At 34.2% G+C, this 19330-nt stretch overlaps 1 protein-coding gene across 6 annotated transcripts in view; it reads right to left on the bottom strand.

Moving 5' to 3' along the window:
* WAC (WW domain containing adaptor with coiled-coil) overlaps positions 1 to 19330 on the bottom strand; it is a 73075-nt gene that overhangs the window by 3403 nt on the left and 50342 nt on the right. For 2 of the 6 annotated variants that reach the window (XM_004485287.5, XM_058297765.2), the window contains exons 7-13: positions 18199 to 18507; positions 9087 to 9332; positions 7081 to 7203; positions 5966 to 6114; positions 3653 to 3771; positions 2013 to 2199; positions 902 to 1029 (exon numbers count right to left, since the gene is read on the bottom strand). In XM_004485287.5, coding sequence (XP_004485344.2) covers positions 902 to 1029; positions 2013 to 2199; positions 3653 to 3771; positions 5966 to 6114; positions 7081 to 7203; positions 9087 to 9332; positions 18199 to 18507 — 1261 coding nt within the window. Of the gene's footprint in view, positions 1 to 901; positions 1030 to 2012; positions 2200 to 3652; positions 3787 to 5965; positions 6115 to 7080; positions 7204 to 9086; positions 9333 to 18198; positions 18508 to 19330 lie in introns of all 6 variants that reach the window. The other 4 variants (XM_058297767.2, XM_071215470.1, XM_012520434.4 and 1 more) reach the window with 4 other exon arrangements.

The following is a 19330-nucleotide window of genomic DNA, read 5'->3' on the forward strand; positions in this document are numbered from 1 at the left end:
TAGGAATATTAAAAAAAAAGATGAAATATCCATTCAATAGATGATATAAGTATTAGGGTGACAAAAGTTAGAATGTCTCTTATTTTTCTCACACTATCTCAATAATGAAATTGAACACAGATTTAAAGTTAAAGGTTTCCATACTCTGTCAATATATTTTTAAATAGTAGTAGGTATTAAACATAAGATCAACCTCTACTGTATGTTTTCTGGGCCACAACACAGTAAGATTAATTAACTAGGTTTAAGAGACCGATGTGAAAAACAATTCTTTCATGTCTCAAAAAATGGAGCTTCATCAAAGTCCAACTGACATGTATATTTAAAACAAAAAATACAACACAAACTCCACATCTAAACTAGACTCTCCTGGGCTTCATGAGGTCTTTCCTATTATGACCCCCTCAAGTCTTCTGAAAACAACTCACAGCTTATAGCAGGGAATTTAGCATAAGCACATACTGGCTTGATATTTCCCTAAGGTATAATAAAGAAGAGTATAATTTCCTAAAAGCCAAATGATCAAGTTTATGAAAGCTAAACTGGTGTATGCTAGAACTACTTTCAGAACAATCCTACAATTAAAAAAAACTCAGTAAGATGAAAATATATTACACAATACAACTTGCTGGATAACTAAATTCTAGCTGTAACTGATACAAGGACAGTATAAATAGTAATTGGAGATTTCAATGGAAACAAACTCCTTCAAATAAAGCACTACCCCCCATTCAAAAGAGAGGAAATGTTTATAATTAGTTGTTGCCCACAATTAACATTTAAAATAATTAACATATTACCATAAAGGAAAATTTCTTAATGAAATCTATTATGTTCTTCAGTCTAATTTAAGATACATAATTCTAAGAAACATAAAAAACTTATTCAGTGAGAAACTTACCTTTGCTCTCGCAAAGTTGCTTGAATTTCACATACCCGAACTAAAGATCTTAAATTTTTTAATTCAGTACAAATTTCTGACATGTGAACGCTTCCCATGTTATGGGCTTCTTCACGCAATCGTGAGGCCTGTAGTAATGAAATGAAAATCACATAAAATATAAATCATATTAACATAAACTAAATACTAAATTTTTATGAGTAAAACCTAAAACCAGTATTACAGGATAATCCTCTTCCTTTCAATCCACAAATATGCTGGTGAATCTAAGGGAAAAGCTGATTTTAAGAAACTGGCTCTAGTGACACAAGATTCTTATTTTAAGATTTCCCCTTTGGATTTCTTGAAGAAAATAAAAGTATTTCTAATCTCAGGATAGATAATATAGAACTAGTATAAAGGGATTCATGATTTGTGTATAATAAAAGATGCTGGGTCGGCCAAAGGTGTTGTCATTCCCGCAAATTCAGGCATAGTATTGAAAAAGGGCCTCACTATACTCTTATGTCATGAGATGTACTACATATCTCTGTAAACTTTCAGAATGTTCTAGTTGGTCAGTTCTCTGATAACAGAGAAGTAAATGGCTACAATTGCAATGTTCTACATTCTCTCATTCCAGAGCAAAAATGTTTCCTAATTTCTGGTTGCTAGTCTAGTAGGACAGTCATTAGGTTAACAGTTTTAACAGCTCTGAAACTACCCAAGTGGAAAAGTGGAAAAGCACACTAGCTTTGAACCATATCGCTGTATTACCTGGGTGACCTTGGAAAACCTGATCTGGTCTTAAGGACTTCATCAATAAAACAGGAAAGGATTATCTGTACTGCTGAGCAGTTATAAGAAATGGAGAAGAAAATCAAAACATTTGACAGTGGCAGCCATAATAATTTTAATATTAAAGTATTTTATGTGAAAACCCAAAGTTTCACTAAGTACTATGTAAGTATGTGGCAAATATCAAATATGGGGAACACTCTACTTAAAAATTAGTTGTTTTTAAATATAGCTTGAGTTCAGTGGTCCAGATTAGATTTTTCTAAAAGTAGAATTAACTTTTATTTTCCTAGTCACCCAAGTATTTTCCAGTATTTTAAATCATGCAACATACCTGCTTCTCTGCATGATCTGCGGGCCATCCTTGAACATGTTTTATGAGATTTTCATTGAAGTGTGCTGCTAGCGTAGGTGTTAATGAACATGTAGGTCGGGCAGATGAATTCTGTGGTACAACTGTTGCATTTGATGCGTTACTACTAGAAGTATGATTTGGACCCGGTGATGGACTTCGCTGGCTACTAGAGGAGAACACAGAATTGAATGTGTATTGAAAAATAGTTTGTAAGTATCCTAAATCATCTGGTAATACCTTCTATTAATTTAAAGGTTTCCGAATTCGTAGGAAAAATTTGTTAACATGACATGACGTGACATAACGTAACATAACCAAAAGTATATTTGTATAATGTATTTCTCCATAACACTTTTGGGGGAAAAGAGAGCCTCTGAACACTAGTCCAGGGTTAAATTTACAATAATTGCACTCTCCAAATTTGTCAGCAGAGCCCGTCAAACTTGTATCCATGAACACCAATAAGAATGTAATTAAGAAACTGATGCATTTTAAAAGCTGTCGACACATCTGAGAATTGTTATCTTATATACATTTAGATAAGGAGAGGAAAAAATACTATGGCCTTTGACTGTTCAGCATCAGAACCAAGCATCAGAGGGTGAAAGTAATGTGGAGCAAAATATAGGCATTTTATTGGGTAGTAGTGAATAAGTACTGTGGCAAAATAAGACCCAAAAAATAATGCCCTGAGACTATTTTCTTTTAAAATTGGAAACTTTGGGCCAGGAGTTGGGAATATGGTGCTGAGAACTAGAAAGTTAATCACCCAAGATGATTTCCTACCTGCTGCACCAGACTGAGCTCTGAATGATTTTCAGTTATTTCCCAAAACTAAAATCTACCAAAGGACATAAGAGTTTTCATCACTGAGCTTATTTAAAATACTACTGGACCCTCTAAAGACAATCTGAAAGAGCAATGGCAACATTGCTAGAGAAAGTAGAGAGCTTCCCATGGTGATTATTTTAAAGGGAACAACTTTCATTTGGATATAGAAATTCTGAAATCATTGTTTAGAAAATAAAACCAACAGTTGGATTATTCTGACAACTTGTAGCACTAATAAAAAGAAAACCATTCATTCAACAAATTTCATTTAAACTTGTACTGTTCATTACCAAAGAAAAGTGACACCACAACACAGTGCTATATAACTACCTAAAACACAATCTGTATAATGTCAAGAGTTGAAGTCATTAGGAAATCCTGAGTTTCCCAAGTTTTAAATTTGAAATTCTGGTTTCACCAATATACTCACAAATCTGAAACTGCTATGAGAAGGTTAAAAATGATTTAATTCCAAACAAAGTATTGTAAAAAACATTTGTGTCCTCTTTGTACGATTATCACATATTTTTAGTTCCATTATATACCGCTAAGTAAAATTCTACAGAAAAACATCCACACAAAATAACCAAGACTTCACTATTAGTGACAACAATCTACTTGTCTTTCTGAATTTCATAATACATAAAACTGACTTGGGCTATCCATGGACCCTTCCCAGATTCAGTTCTATTATACCTACATTAAAACTTTATAATATTTGAATAAATACAACAAACCATATTGAAGGCAAAGAAAAGGTTGTAGTCTCAAAACAAACATCAACTTACCTTGAGCGCTGAAGACTTCGAGGAGAGACAGGTTCATGACCCTGCTGCTTGTCAGCAGTCACAGGCTGCTGAGTGGCCGATTGTGAAACTGGTCCTTGCTTAACTACTGGAGTACTAACCTGCAATTCCAAAATCTGGTGAGATAGGAATCTATCATTTAAGGAAATAGCAGGGAAGCTAGATAAAAGCAAAGTTTCTAACACCCCTATTATTTCTATTTGTTAGTGAAATTTTAAGTTGTCTTAATTCCGTTCAATAATTACATTATTAATGATAAAAATTTAACACAAAAATTATTGGCATTTAGGTTCTTAAACCATTCCTACCTCTCACCACCCAAAATCTAGTTAATAATCTTAAACACTGTAAATTTCTGGAGTTTGTAAGAAGTGGAATCACACAAGTTGCCAAAGGTCACAAGAGCTAGAAGATAATCAAAATTTGAAAATTAAATTTCTTAATAAAAAGGCCAAAGTTCAGTTATTTTAGTAGCACAACCAGCATAATCAGTTTTCAATTTTCAGCCCAGTGTTTATTCCAATATGCTACAATGCCTTCTCTGATTTTTTTGTTGCTTCTATTACTAATAAAAAGAAATCTGTATTACCCATATCATACAGCTAGTTGTGCAGACTTCAACCAAATTTGGAGGGACTGTACAGACTGGTCTGTCAAGGAACGAGCTACAGGCCATACAGAATTCAATTTGAGAGGTCTTCAAAGAAATGTTACCCTAGCCAATGGGGATACATATGAATTCAAATTCAGAAGCCACAGAGAGAAAACACAAGCAGTTTTAAATATATGCCCCAAATTAAAGCACGAGGGCAGATGGAGCCATCTGTGATTAAGTCGCATTAGCAAATCCAAGTCACATCCTCTACCAGGAGGAATGGTTTTCTTTCTTTCTTTTGATTATTAATAATTCTCCCAAACAAACAGGAATACTATCTAATAGCTCTAGCTCTGAATATTATCTAACAGCTCTAAACAAAAGTATTCTTATAAAGAACATTTTTATAACTTCCACATTAGATCACATGCCCAATTCTTTTTAAAACTGGAAAAAGGTTTTGAATGCAAAATGCTGGCAGCCATTGACTTCATAATTTGAAATGCCAATTTTATAACTGACTCTAACAACCACTATCACCAACATTTACTCACTTTTAGCCACCACGTATTATTCTCTTACAAAACAACCCTGAAGGTAAGTTTTTAAGCTTTAAAAATATTTCTTTTTGCCAAAAACTGATTTTGTCTTCCAACAAAAAGTACAGGCAAATAATAAGCAATCACATATTAAACTCTAAGATTAGAATATAGGATTTAAAAAACCAATCTAGAGTTCGGGTGAATCAAGACACTGAACATCACGCACAGATCAATGGCAGAGACAGGAAAGGGAAGAGCCAATAGGGAGGCCTTAAAGCTCATCTACCAACAATGTGAGTTATGTTTCAACACATCTGTATTCTTAGATTTCTGCTTAAGATTTTATCTGGATAAAGAATTCTCGGCATTAAAGTTTGAAACAGCTCATTGTTCTACAACCAATGTAAAAATAATATTCTCCCACATTTACCACAAAGAGTCAAAAAATTCACTTGTATACAGTGAATTCCAAACCTCTCAGTTTTTACTGCTGGCACCTTAAAAGGTCAAGAACAAGTACAAGTAGGGTTTAATGAATTCTAGATAAGACTCAAAAATAAATGACATGGTACAAAAGTTGACTGTCCCATTATGAGGTCCTATTCAGAGTAGCTCAGTAATAGGGACTGTGGATTCAGAAAGACCTAGGTTTAAATTCTGACTCCACTACTAAAACCAGGCATAACTTCTCTCAAGTTCAATTTTCTTATCTATTAAATGAGGCAAATACTTGCTTCTCATGATGTAGAAGTTAAATATAATGCATGAAATGCTCTTAGCACAGAGAACAACTCATTTCTGAAACAAAAGTATTTTAAAGTCACTAGAAAAGATATCCTCTCATGTCTTTTTGAAAATTCCACAAATATTAAGGCCCACCTAATATACTCTCTTTATCCCTCTTACCATGCCACAAATCCCAAAGCAAACAAAGGGACTAAATTAGACAGTGTATAAAAGTGGCACAGATGCTAGCCCTCTCCTCCACTCCTCAATGAGATGAGATTTCCACCCTGCATTTCTTTACTGCTCACCCATTCTTCACTCCATTACCACCTTATACTGATAGGGTCTTTCTCTATGATAAATTCTAAAACATTAAACTAATTTCCCAAAAGTAAGTGCTACTTTTCCAAATTGTCCTCAACAACAACATACCTTTGGCTGTGATGAAACGGGAGGAGTACTAATCAAAGGTTTGATAGGGACTGTGTTAGTTTGAGGTGTGCTTATTCTTGGAGACACGTAAGATCTTGGGGATGATGCATCAGATGTTAAAGACATTGGAGATTGATTAGATGGCTGAGCTGTAAAAGAGTGAAACAACTAATTTCAAATAAACCAAAAACCTGTATAATATAAGTGGGAGATTATCTCTCCATATGCCCCATACTCCCCAAGAGAAAATTTATGAATAAGTCAGCACCTGAGATACTATATGAGCCCCCAATTAAATGAGCTGGACTCCCTATGCATGCTGAAGATAAGCACACCTAGCATGGCCTTCTCTCTTTCTTTCTGCCCTCTCCTTCTCTTCATGAGACTGCAGCAGAAAGCTAAGCCTGAACCTATTATCAAGGGAAAAGTCACCTTAGTATCTCTTATTTCTTCTTTCTCTGCTACATTTAGGCTTAGTTTTCCCCAGTCTCTTGCTTCATGAGGCCAGCCAGAGGATTTAAGAGCCTTTTCACCATTATACTTCAATTTTAGACCACATATTCCTGTTCAGTTCATCATAATTCTGAATTAGGGATGGTCCACATAAGAAAGAGACAGTGACACCTCCCATTTGTTCCTATGTGTATCTCTCTCCATCGGATACCTTCATGGAGAGGACATATAGCTCATCCAAGGTAAGGCTTGGTCATTTTGGCATCCTCTAGCCAAAAACTAACATCAACCTGAACCAAATCTCAGTTCCTGAAATATATGCAATGTTTCAGAGACTGAAGCATATTAGTTTGTTTTGCAGTAAAAGATTCTATTAAGAAAAACTCTAAGTTAAACTATACTATAATACAGATAAGATAAATGTCAAAGTCTGTTCATTTAAAAAGGTAAATAAGTGCTTGCTTCGGCAGCACATATACTAAAATTGGAACGATACAGAAAAGGTAAATAAAAATACTATGGTATGTTAGCTATACAAAAATCAAGCAAAATAAGTAAAATCATTATGAGGTACTTAATCTCTCCGAAGACTAATAAAAATTTTGCTATTAATTCCAAAGCAAAATAAGATAGATTCTAGAAATATCTAAGAATATGAGTACCTTGTGTAGAAAGTTGAGCAGCTTGCGAAATCAGAGAAGTTATGTTGAAAGCAGAGGGTCCAGCAGTCAGAAACTTATGAATTATAGACTGCAGCGAGGCTTGTGTCACAGCTGCTGTAAGAACTGAAAACATATTATTTCCTAAATTCAAATAGAAACACTGAGGCATATGTGCCATTAGTAACAACTTGGGAATCCAAAAGGAACCCAGAAAAGAACTGGAGTGTTTCAAACTACAAGTCTCAAAGTCAAGTCTAGAAAACAGGAACAACATAATGAGTCCAAGGAGGAAAAGAAACATAATGGTTTTATAGCAAAGGAAAAGCTATAATAATGAATTTCCTTTACGCTAAAAAAAGGAGATGTTCAATTAAAGAAAACACTACAGAGTGTTCACTGCAACTTCCAATACTGCCAACTATCTAGTCATATATAAAAAAAGTGCTTAGTGCATTACTTGGAATTAGCTGGTTAAATGGTAGCTATTTCATTTCATTGTTTTATCAGACAACCTGACCACTCAAACCATACCAATGCCTACTCATCTTTTAAAATCAAATACAAAAAAGGCAGGTCCTTAGCAAGATCATGTATTCTCTAAGCACAAGATCTTTTATTATCAACTTTTTCTTATGTTATGGTTTCCTAAAACTATTTAAAAGTCCTACTTTGAAATGTTTACCTGCCAAACAAGGCAATGATGGTATGGTTACCTTAGAGAATAAAATCAAGAGAAAAGTTGAAACCAGTGAGACTAGAAGACTAATGACCAAGTAACCTGATGTAGCACTATTTTTAGGATAAAGAAAGAACTAAACCACTTAATACTACTATTAAATATGTGAAAATGTGCACAAAGAGAAACTGACTATTCTAAACAGAGAATTTTGCAATGCTATGTGCTCTTATGATTTAATGTTTGAATCTGAATGGTTTGTGAGTCAGATCCACTCGTTTCAGACCTCTTCTCAGAGGCTGGATGCCTAAATACTTCAGTAACATATAAAGCAAGGTTAGAATCAACCAATGGATTGTGCCCTTTGGATGTATTGTATGCTTTATTGTAAATATGTATCAATAAAACTGATTTGTTAAAAAAATAGGGAAACGGACTTTGGCCCAGTGGTTAGGGCGTCCGTCTACCACATGGGAGGCCCGCAGTTCAAGCCCCGGGCCTCCTTGACCCGTGTGGAGCTGGCCCATGCGCAGTGCTGATGCGCACAAGGAGTGCCGTGCCACACAGGGGTGTCCCCCGCGTAGGGGAGCCCCACGCGCAAGGAGTGCACCCATAAGGAGAGCCGCCCAGCGCGAAGGAGGGAGCAGCCTGAAGGAGGGAGCAGCCTGAAGGAGGGAGCAGCCTGAAGGAGGGAGCAGCCTGCCGAGGAATGGCGCCGCCCACACTTCCCGTGCCGCTGACGACAATAGAAGCGGACAAAGAAACAAGACGCAGCAAAAAGACACAGAAGACAGACAACCGGGGGAGAGGAGGGGAATTAAATAAATAAAAATAAATCTAAAAAAAAAAAAAATAAATAAAATAAAAAAATAAAAAAGTCAACCAATGTAACTCTTCAGGAAAAACAGCAAAATTTTATCCAGTACCTTTCTGCCAAGAATTAATCCAAGTATTGTGAGAAGAAACTAGCTGAATTCCTATTCTTATAGGAATTAGAATAATTTTTACATTCCAAATAATTACCCTCTTCAAAAGGTCTTTAGAAATATGCTAAAACTGGTTTTTACAAATACTCTTTACTTTTTACTTATTAAGTGCAGAGAATGGCTTACTTCTTGAAAAATGTATAGAAAATCCAAGTACTGCTAACTCAATTACACTACCAAAAGGCCTTCACCTATAGGGGATATGAACTCCATATTCCAAAGACTGAAGTTCAAACATGAATTTCGAAGTGAGAAAAAAACCATTCCTAAAATAGGGATTTTACAGATTATGTTATTTTTCAGTGGAAGTGAGTTTTTAAAAAATTATCACCATGAAAACTTACCTTCATTTATTTTGGATATATCCACATTAGAATTATTAAGCTGCAGTGTGGCTTGCAAAGCAGGAAGCAACTGTCTGAGAAGATTTGGGTCCTGAAGTAAGGGAGGTATTGGTGACTGTGGGACAGGTGAAACGGGGACTGTGGGAACAGATGTTAGAGGCGCAGATGTGGGATTCAGTCCAGAGGCAGAAGACGTGGAAGGAGTTGTGCAAGAATGTGATACCGATTTGTCTCCTGATGTAGATTCTAAACAAAAAGGAGACAATAAAGTTGGAAAAAAATTACTTGAATAAAGGAAACTAAAACCAACATCAAATAATCATCTCTCTTATGCCAGGCACTGAACACAAGGAAATTTCATTTAATCTTCACAAGGTGGCAACACAGTAAATACCTGACTTGAATAATGAAGCAGGTATTTTTTTATACCTATTTTATAGGAGAAATCACCGAACAAGAAAGATTATGTAACTTGTTTGAAGTCACAAAATCTCACAAAGACGTTAATCAACCATACATATCCATGCCCGAGCCCCATAGTACCACTCTGTCTAGTAGCAATGTGCCTCATGCATTGTCTATGTTAACTACACATTCAAATAAGCTTCAATCAGGATAAATGGACAATATAATCCATATAATCTGAAAAAATAAAAAGGCAAAAAATGTTTATGACCACAATAAAACCTACCTAAATTTGACAATGGCCTTAAATACAAATCAAGATAAGAACCATGGTGGTTACCCCCCAAGTAGGAAGCAAATGTGGTTAAGGAGTCAGACTCATCTTCAACTTTGATACTAATACTTGAGCTTACATACTCCCAAAAGCTATGAGATAGTAAGAGGCAAGAAACTACTAAACAAATAACAAAAACACTGCTAGAAAAGAGTTGACCTGTCAAATATCAAAGCTTAATTAAGAAAAGAAAAATTTAAGGTGGATTAAAATTTTGTATATGTATTTTCTTCTGTGGGTATATATATATATGTATATATGTCTTAGAAATGATTAAAGGAAAGCGTAGGAAGATCTTGTTGACATCAGGAAGATTTCTAAAATTATAAAAAAGCAAAATCATATCCAAAGTATTAGTAAGCAAAGTATTAAAAATTCCTCTAAATAAAAAAAGGCAACTATATAAAAATGAATAAAAGATATGAAATGAAAAGATACATTTCACAGAAGCAGCAGCCCTGGAATGGCTACAAACTGTAAGAAAAGATGCTCAACCTCAATATACAGGAAAATGTAAATTAGAACCAACAAAATATACTTTTTATACTCATCAGATTGGCAAAAATTAAAATAAAACCGATTATTAAATATTGGCGAGGGTGGAGTAATGGGAACATTTAATATTTCTTGCAGAGAATAAACTGATACAAACACAGTGGAAAATAATTTGGTATTATCTAGAAAAGTTGGAAGATACATACTTCAGGATATGTAATTTCCATTAGTTATATACCCTAGAAAAACCCTGACATATAATTAATCAGGAAAAACATTCAACAATTTGCCTAACAGCATTATGCTCATTTTATTTTAGCACAAAACTAGAACCTAACTAAATGTGTACCAACAAGAGAATTAATAAACTATGATATTTTCATATCATTAAAAGTGACTTATTAGAGAAAAAAAAAGAAAAAAAAGAAAGAAGTCCTAAAGGGAGTATCATTCAGAAAACTGAAGATGTTCACACATATTCTCTTACAATACTGGCCTAGAGTAAATATGTAGATTTGCTGAAATAGCTTTAATTTCCCATACAAACCCATTTCTTGAAGATGTTCAAGCTCTTAACCTACATCGTAAGACTGTCAGGAGCACTGCATTTGACTATTACACTGCATACTCCCTATGACAAGGATTTGATATTCATATTTCTGTTTTTCTTGATTAATCATGATCAACTTGGAAGGTCTAAGACATTAATTTTTTTGTAAGGCAGACATTTTAAAGGATCACCCCTGAATCTGGCAGACCACCTATCATCTTCACCTTAGTTGTTTTGGATTCACAAATATAATAAGGAACCTGAATGAAATGACAAAAAGAAATTTTTCCCTTGTGAATATCTGCCTTCAGTTATTATATTTTATGGAGGAAGTTAGACTATATATTTGCAGTTTTTGAAATAGGAAGGTCTCCAGACTATATCCCTTAAAATTATTTTATACATAGCTTATGGGCATCTTGATTAATGTTTTCAATGAAACAAGTTCTATATTTTTATTTACAGCATATACAATTAAATTAGTACTTATATTCCTCTTTGGAATTGCCCTCATTCTTTTTGTTACCTCTACTGCAGATTTTCTTGTGCTTTTAATGAGGTTTGGAGAAGGGTACAAGGTGTTTCCAACTTTGTTTTGGGGCTGCCAAATCTAGACACAGACTTGAAAAGTTCAAAGAGCTTGAAAAGTTTTTAGTATTACCCTTCAATCCAAACAAAGGAAACTTCAAAATAGAAAACTAATACACATCACCATAAAGAATAAGACCAAGTTAGTTAAGTCAATATTTATGGGACTTGGGCAAGTAACATTTCTAAGGGCCAGAATTTCTATTAAAATATTTGATTTTGACTGTTAGAAAAACTAATGGTTATCAGCACAACCAGGTTTTGTTTGTTTTCTAACACAGATACCTGGGATTTCACTGTAGATCTAATGAACCTGGCCTGGGAGGTCAGGAATAAGTAGAGCGTATAGAAAAGTTCTATGAGTGATTCTGGCAGCCCCTGCTGGTTATGAAAAACCATGAGAGAACCCTCTATGGTTGCTTACAGCTTAAAAAAACAAACAAAAATAAAAACAAAATAAGAAAATATCTTAAAGTACAGCATGGAGAATTGAGTGGAGTAAAGAGTAAAATAAGGACAGGAAAGCCAAACCCTCTTTTCCAGGCAGAACTTCAGCATATTATTTTTAAACAGGCCTTCCTATCCCTCAAAAAATATACCCATGCAAATACCCTTCTAAAGGATACAGGTTAAATCTTTTTTATATTATTTGCCTCAATCTATATATATAATTGAGAACTGAATTTACTAATACAAATATAAAATACTATCCTTAGAAGCAGTCTTAGCTTTACCATTAGAATATTACAAGAGAGAGAAGTTTTATGTTTAAGGGGTTAGCTGGGTGCTGCTCCTCTGTGTTCAAAAGACCCTACAGATCATCACATTACCTTGTACTTCTATTACATGGTTTACTAGCTCTCCCTTCAATTAGAGCAGGATCCTTCAAGAGGAATGCTGTTGTACTTATCTCTGTAGCCCTGATGTAAAATGGGACATGGTACCAAGATGACATCAAACCTGCTTGTAGAATGGATGTCCAACTCTGCAGCACAGGCACACATGCACATACATAGGAGCTTGCTCTCTCAACTTCTAGGCCAATCTTTTGGATTGGTCTCAAAACTGATAATGTTGGAAACAAAACTACTAAAAAGAACATTAAAAAAACAACAACAGAGCCAGTGCTTGTATTATACAGATATTAAGAGAATAAATGGAGCACTATGCATTACAAAGCTATTTAAACAGGCTCTTTCTGCTGTTTATGAATACCAGCCTCCATTCTCATTCTTTCCAGTGCAAACTTCTCCAAGCATTCAAGAAACCTATCTGAAAAAAAAAAAAGCCTATCTGACTTTAAACATTCTTCACAGTCTCTGGCAATGTAGCTCTAGTATTTTGATTCTTTTTTTTGTGTTTATAATCTTTTTGAGGACATCTAGTGGCCTCTTACTACGTTATTTTAAAATTAAGTGAACCAAGTCATGGGGACTCTGAGGTTTCCATGACTTGAAGATCTCTAATTGATTTTTAATTTTAATATAAGCCATAAAGTTTGTCTTTATTTTAATTTAAACTGGATATGTTTCTTTAGGAGATAAAACCTCTTCCCCTCATCCCAGCTTTAGGTTTGTAATTATTAGTTTATATTAACAAATTTTGCCAGTAGGGGGAGTAATCTACCAAGGAGTAGACCTCACAGAAATGTGTTACTACAATCTAACTCTTTAATGTAACATTACTTAACACTTCTAATTACAGGCACTTTCAAGCCATCCTAGAAAGCATAAATCGAAGTCAAAATTTATTTCTGACCTATGTTTGGAGTACATCAAATAATTCCTTTTAGGTTTCAGATCTACAGTAAGATCTTGAAAAAAAAAAAGACTGCACTTTAAGAATAAATGGTACCAATCACACACATCTTAACAGAAACAGATTTAAAGGGTAGCAAGCATTATGAAGGCCTAAGACTAGAGTGGTGAAGTACCGAACACTTTTAGGGATAGGATTATTGAGCTAGTCCAACTTCTATTTTCTATGTCTTGATAGCTGCTGTAATGCTGTATAGACAAATTAACTATAAGGGTCAAACTACGGCTACATAAACAGCAGGTTGCTAGTCTTATTTTGTAGTAGTGGTGTTATATGGAGAGTACAACACAGAGGGTTAAAAAAGGAAAACACTACACAAGAGACATAGAGAAAATGCACAAGGTAGCCAGGTGGCATCACTAGTTATATAAGCTTACCATAACTTTCATTTTTAATTATATAATTCATAATAATTCAATTACTGCATAGTGCCCCATCTTATGGATGAATCATAGTGTGTTTAACAATTTTCCTTGCAGCCAACATTTGGTTTGTTACAATTTTTCACGATGACAAATGCCACAGTAAGAATCCTTATGTATGATACTGCAGTTCATCTCTAGGATAAAGCACAATTACTGGTCTAAAAGACAAGCATATCTTTAAACTTTAACTGCTTTTAGATGTTCTTCCTTTCCCATTGTTCAGAATGCTAAATTCCTCCACTAAGGTATTCATTTATTTGCAAATATCTGAGTAACTCTAGAGCCAATCTTTCTCATTTTTCCATGACTATTTAGTAATCCTAAAAATTAATATAAAGCAAAGCAACTGAATGAGGCCCAAGCCAGCCAATTAGTGACCTTCTAAGGGGCCTATAAAAGGGTACTTCCTTAATATAAAAGCCTTTAAGATTCATTCAAATTTCAATGAATCAAAACACAAGAGAGAAGCCTATGTAAGGTTCATACCTCATATTAATGAACCACTAATTCCCCCCCCCCAACTTCAATTAAAATAAGACTATGGAACCAGCATGTGACTCTATTTATTCAGGCTAATCCCCTGACAACTAGTTTGAGGTCACTGAATTGATCTGCTTCTGTGACTACTTTGTTTTTTTCCCCAAACTTATCTATGCTAATAAAATACAACTCTAAATTACTAAATGAGGAACTTGCTGATTAAGATCATTAAATTCTTCTGGCTCTGGCACTCATTTGGGTAATGTAAAGAACAATGACCTAGTATATCACTAGAAAGAAAGCTTTCTTTCTGAAATGAAACATGGGACTGTACAACACAGTGAACTCTGTTGTGAAAAATGAGTATGGTAAAGAGTGCACATATAAGAATGTTTTCCTCTGAAACAACAAATGTATATAAATGTTACAAGATTTAAAATCAGGGTGATAGTTGGGCAAAACTAGTCAAAAAGGACCACATATTGTTTGACTCCATCTATACAAAATATAAATACAAATAAATTACAGAGAAGAAAACAAATTAGCAGTTATCTATGGCAGGAGAAGGATAGAAAAACTGAGAGGTGACTACTATGAGGTAGGGTATTAAAATTTTTTTTTCTTTTCTCTTTTATGGAGTAATGAAAATGCTCTAATACTGATCGAAGTGATGAACGCACAACTCCATGATTATACCAAATGCCACTGACTAAAGTATACATACTTTAGATGGATTGCATGGTTTATGAATATGTTTCAATAAAATTGATTAAAAAGGAAAAGAGCAATGACCTACACTTCATGGTTATTTTGTCACTTAACAAATCTGGAAATGAGGATGGAGTGGAGTTAGGGCCTTTTAGAATAGCCAATGGAGTGCTAACTGATAAAAATGAGTTTTAAGTTTTTTAGTATATCAGAGTTCCTCTAGTATTTTGTTATATGGATATCCAAATAAGGTAATCTGACCAACAGGTGTTCAAGTATTGTCATAACATAGGTATAGATCTAAAAGGAGGTAGCTGACCTTCTTACTTTGCACTAACCAATACTAGGATTGTTCTCTGAAAACTAACCGGCTCCACTGCCTTTCTGTCTTTCAAGCAAGCACAGACTTTGAGTTTATTTTAGCCTCTTTACCTCTTGGTTAACCAGACTGAACTCTACTGCTGACATCCTGTAATTAAATGCTCAATACACATGCACCCTTCTTTCTTTCCAAATACATATTTTTAAACCTTGGCCAACGAGGGTCTTCCCCCAACCTCAACACTTTCATTACCACTTTCAGTTATTTACCCATCTATAACAAATTATCTACTAACTGCATATTATTTGTCAATCACCAGGAACATGGGAGTGACTAAGATCTTGTTCCTAAATAATCTCATAGTGCATCCTAGCCTTGACATAAACCTGATACAGCTTAGCTATGGAATGAGCACATAAGACTAAGAGAATGACCTGATTTGAACCATCAACTCTTAATTTAAACTATTTAATTATTAAGGAAAGCCAAACAAGAAAAATCACTATGTTGAAAGGAAGACTCAGTAGGAGTATAATATAAATAACATGGAGATCTCCTTAGAGAAAAAAGCAAAACTTCAAATTAACATTTCACAGATTTAGACTAACTGGAGAGCAATCTAATAAGTTCAAAACTGCCATACAATTTATTTAAGGAAATAAAATCATTTTTAATCCACAAGCAAGGAAAAGTACTTGGAAAAATTATATGATTTTCCCTACATATGTAGGCAATTCCAAGGTAAATAAAGTTCCTTCCTGTAACTTTAAATTATACATAAAATTTTGTATATAATGGTTATGTTGAGCAAACAAATGTTCTAGAATTTAAATAAATCACCCTCTCACCTGTCAGAAATTGTAACTGGAGTCCAAATTAATATAGATTTATTGTGTTTCATTACATACAGTATTGAGGAAAGAACATGAATTTTGGAGAAGCACACACCATGCACTTGAAATGCGGCAATTTTCAGGCACTTCAAACCTAAGATACAGATAATACCTTCCCTCAGAGTTTTTTTTTGTGTGCAGGTACTGGGCCTGGGAATTGAACACAGGTCCTTGTATGTGGAAAGCCAGCACTCACCATTGAGGCACACTGGCTCCCCTGAGTTGGCTGGCCCCTTTCACTTATTTATTTTTTTTAGGAGGCACTGGAGACCTCCCATGTGGGAAGCAGGCATTCAACCACTTGAGCCACATCTGGTCCCCACAGACTTGTTTTAAGGATTAAACTAAAATGTTCATAAAACATTTAGCACCAAACCTGGTAAATAGTTTTTAATTATGTTAAGTCAGCAATGGTGATTTAAGCATAGAAGGGGAGAGGCCTGAAGGTGAGGAACAAAATTCATTAAAAAACAAAAACAAAAAATCAACCAAGTCTGATCCTAAGCTGGATATGGTCTAAACTGAAGAACTAAAATTATACTGTGATGGGTGTTCCAGTAGATAAAGGCATAAAGTGCACAGGAACAATGATTGGGACACGTTAACTGACACTGATACCCTAAAGACATTAGAATTGGGTCAAAGAAAAAGTACTGCGTTTACCACAATGTGGATGGATGGAAGAAAGAACATGGCCTTCTATTCAACAAAGCACAGAACATGAAAGAACAGAATATGTTCTAAGAAATGGAACAAGTTTGTAACAGATGAATTATACAGAATTTTAAGAGTAGAATGGCTGGGGTTCAAGCTAGTAAGAGATTACAATCAGATTGTCAAGTACTTGCTATAATCTTACTAAGCAGCATGGATTTTATTCTTTGGATAATGGGAAACCATTAAAAGTTTTCAAGCGAGGAAGTCACACAATCCAATCTAGACTTTAATAATAATGATCCTACCATTAAGTGGACAGAAACATTGGTGGTTAGAAGAGGTGAAATGGAATAAAGACTTAGAAAATCCATAGGATCTCCCCTCTTAAATGACGGTGTTTTAAAATAAAATATTCTGTGACCAAGTATTCAAATAAAATTTTAAGAACTGAAAAACAATAATGTCCTATAGAAAGTACTATGATGTTGATGACTACTATATTCAGACTTCATTGCTCAAGTATTATCTTTATGAATTTAATTCATCCCATTACAAACCACCTTTAAGGGATTTGACAACATTTGGAACAACTAATCTGTCAATGAATTGTGTACTATATAATAAAAGTATATAGTTATATGTAACAATTGCTATAGTACCAGGGAAATTCAAATAGCATATATAAAAGGAAACAGGAAGCAAAATAAACCCAACTGTTTGAACCCTTTGTCAACAAACTAAACCCATGTGAAACAGGATCAGAAAAGAGATTACAGGCTTACAGACTCATGAGGTGCATGTAGCATCTCCAGAAGGACATTTAAAAGTTCTCAGCACTTACTAGTGGTCTGCTTAGTCTCCTCATGATCATCTGTTTACTACTTGCTTTTTACTTCGACTCTTTATACTTAAGTTCCAATTCAGACATTAACATGTCTTATATGTTGAGATCTACGCCTTTACCATGACCTTAGTTTTCCAATTCACAAATTGAAACCAATAATTACAAGTTATATAGACATGACAGACTTTAAAATGTCTTAATTCATATTAAATTTTACTAATGAGAAACCTCAGATAATTTCTAAGCTAATCTATCAGGCCAATTATCACAAAACAGAATACTATTTTATACAAATATGAAGGAAGTCATTTGGCTTTGATAAGTTATTTACAATACCACTGTAAACTGTTACAAATTAAGCATTTGACTTGCTAAGTGTCAAAAAGGCAAAAAAAGACTGAATACTCAATAATTATAAATTAAAAAGAAAAAGCTAAATATGACTAACTCTAGACCTAAATCTATACAGTAACATTCTAAGACATTAAAAATTTTATATTTAAGCAACTTATTTAATCTAAAGGAAATAATGTAATATAACCAAAAGTTAGAAACTCTAGTTCAACGTGCAGCATCTAGTAATAATGGCATACCTTTTCTTTCTGTTTTCTGTGCAGGGACAGAAGATGTGGGTGTAGGCAGTTTTGATAAAGTAGATGCTCCATTAGCATCAAATGATTTCTTTGGCTGGTGATCAGACTGTAGCGTAAATGGACTAGAAGGAACAGTGCTTGGGGTAGCAGTTGGATGAACCACTGGTTTGATGGGGTGCTGAACTGGCGTAGAACTACTGTGAGTCTCTGCTCTTGGCAGTCTGTAGTCTCTGTCATTGTGTCTGCTTGTTTGAGACAAAATATTCTGTGGGAGCAAACTACTGGCATCACTGGAATGCTTGTCTTCCACTTTAGTTCACAGTTCGAAAAAAGATGTTGGAATGACAGAAGGGGGAAGAAAAAAGATTACGTTAGAATCCTGTCTCCAAATGAATAAAAATTAAAAAAAAAAAAAGAAAAAAAGAATCCAGTCTGTAACATCAGCTACTTTAGCAACATACTTGTACTTATGTTGTTTTTTTTTTAAAATAAAACTGCAAGACCAGTTACTGCCTGCAGTTTTACCACTAGCATAGAAATATCCAAAAACTAGAAAAGGAGTTTTATCTCAACTATAAATATTAATCTATACTCAGATTTCTTTCTGCTTTCAAGTCAACTATTAGATTTTTGGCGATTCTTTAGAACCACACTATATTTCAAATAAAACATTTTAAAAATATCCAGAATTATAACATTTCACTCAAAAAAAATTAATTTTTTTTTTTTTTTTACAAAAGTAAACGGTCTGTTTTTTTAAAATCTGGAACAAAGCTTCTGACAAATGACTGAATTATCTACAGTGGTTCAACTGCAAAGGAATACAGGCTTTATCAGCCTTATTTTCCTGAATACAAGGTAGCTAATTAGTGGACTCTAAAGCAGGTTCTGCTATGGATTAAATGACTTCTTTTTTAAGATGGTTGAACTTATGACTGTGCATTCAATAAGTAAACAAACTGATAATATTTTGAATATTAACAAATACTATAGTTAGTTATAAAATCATGATACATAATGGTATCATCAGTTATATATTACAAGCAGATCCTCCTCCAATTTAAACTCACAAAATATCTAAACCAAAAATTTTTATCATCATAAACACTATATTCCTACAAGAGTAAAAAAA

Source organism: Dasypus novemcinctus, chromosome 5 (genome assembly GCF_030445035.2).
Source record: "Dasypus novemcinctus isolate mDasNov1 chromosome 5, mDasNov1.1.hap2, whole genome shotgun sequence".
Taxonomy (NCBI): domain Eukaryota; kingdom Metazoa; phylum Chordata; class Mammalia; order Cingulata; family Dasypodidae; genus Dasypus; species Dasypus novemcinctus.